The following is an 896-nucleotide window of genomic DNA, read 5'->3' as shown; positions in this document are numbered from 1 at the left end:
TACAATGATGCAAATTCCCTTTTTTTAAAATATGACACACCGTAATTTCAGCAGGAGTCGATCTTTAAGAATTTGCCGTGCGTACATTTCAAGTGTTCATGCTGCAATTCTTTCAAGTCATTCGCTTAATGGGAAAGAGTTGTGCAAAAAAAAAAAAAAATACAAAAGAAAAAAGTCACAAGAGTGAAAATTAAGAGCTTAATAAAAAATAACTTATTATCTCGCTCGTGTCGGACGGCATGGGGGAAGCGTACATTCATCACACTGCTGACKTGATTCGCTCGAGTATGAGGAGATGAGCAGATAATATTATTTGTCCCKGTTTGTAACACAGAGATTACGGGAAACAGGGAGACTTGGTTTAGCTATAATATAAGTTGGAAATATTACTACTTGATAAATGTAGCTCTGTGTATTTTTAGATAATACAYGGGGAATATAACAATGCTGACAAGATTTGATGTGGGGTGTAATATATCATGAATGGGAGAAGAAAGAGTTTGTAAAATAYAGTGATAATTATTAACTCTCAGAGAAAAAGGTTTGGTTTGTTTAGAAGAAGTATKCCTTAACTGATWTTCTCATATTTTAAATTAGGTTTGTTGTTTTTTTAGGAGAGACGTTAGATAAGGAATAATAATWATWATTATAGSGCAAATCTACATTCAAATTAAGATTTTCACTGCGTCACTTGCATAAGTGCAATTTAATTACCTGTAACAGTGTGTGAGCTAAACTAATAGTTAACATTCCTGCTGCTGCACATTGCTGCAGAAACTGTGATTCCCATTAACTGAAAGAGGAGAGGTACCGACTATAATAAGAAATAATTAAATATAACCTAAGGATTATTCTTCTTTCTCTGCTGCTGAACTTCATGCTTTTACTCATTTAGA

At 33.4% G+C, this 896-nt stretch overlaps 1 protein-coding gene across 1 annotated transcript in view; it reads right to left on the bottom strand.

The window, feature by feature from the left end:
- Nucleotides 1–789: 789 nt before the first annotated feature.
- The window catches only part of abca3b (ATP-binding cassette, sub-family A (ABC1), member 3b), a 16,098-nt gene continuing 15,991 nt past the window's right edge, over nucleotides 790–896 (bottom strand). The window contains exon 19 of the mRNA XM_008402850.2: nucleotides 790–793. Within this exon, the coding sequence (XP_008401072.1) occupies nucleotides 790–793 (4 nt within the window). The remainder of the gene's footprint in view (nucleotides 794–896) is intronic.

The sequence above is a fragment of the Poecilia reticulata genome, unplaced genomic scaffold (genome assembly GCF_000633615.1).
Source record: "Poecilia reticulata strain Guanapo unplaced genomic scaffold, Guppy_female_1.0+MT scaffold_262, whole genome shotgun sequence".
NCBI classification, from domain to species: domain Eukaryota; kingdom Metazoa; phylum Chordata; class Actinopteri; order Cyprinodontiformes; family Poeciliidae; genus Poecilia; species Poecilia reticulata.
Note: the sequence above shows the minus strand (reverse complement) of the source record. Positions and strands in the feature narration are given on the sequence as shown.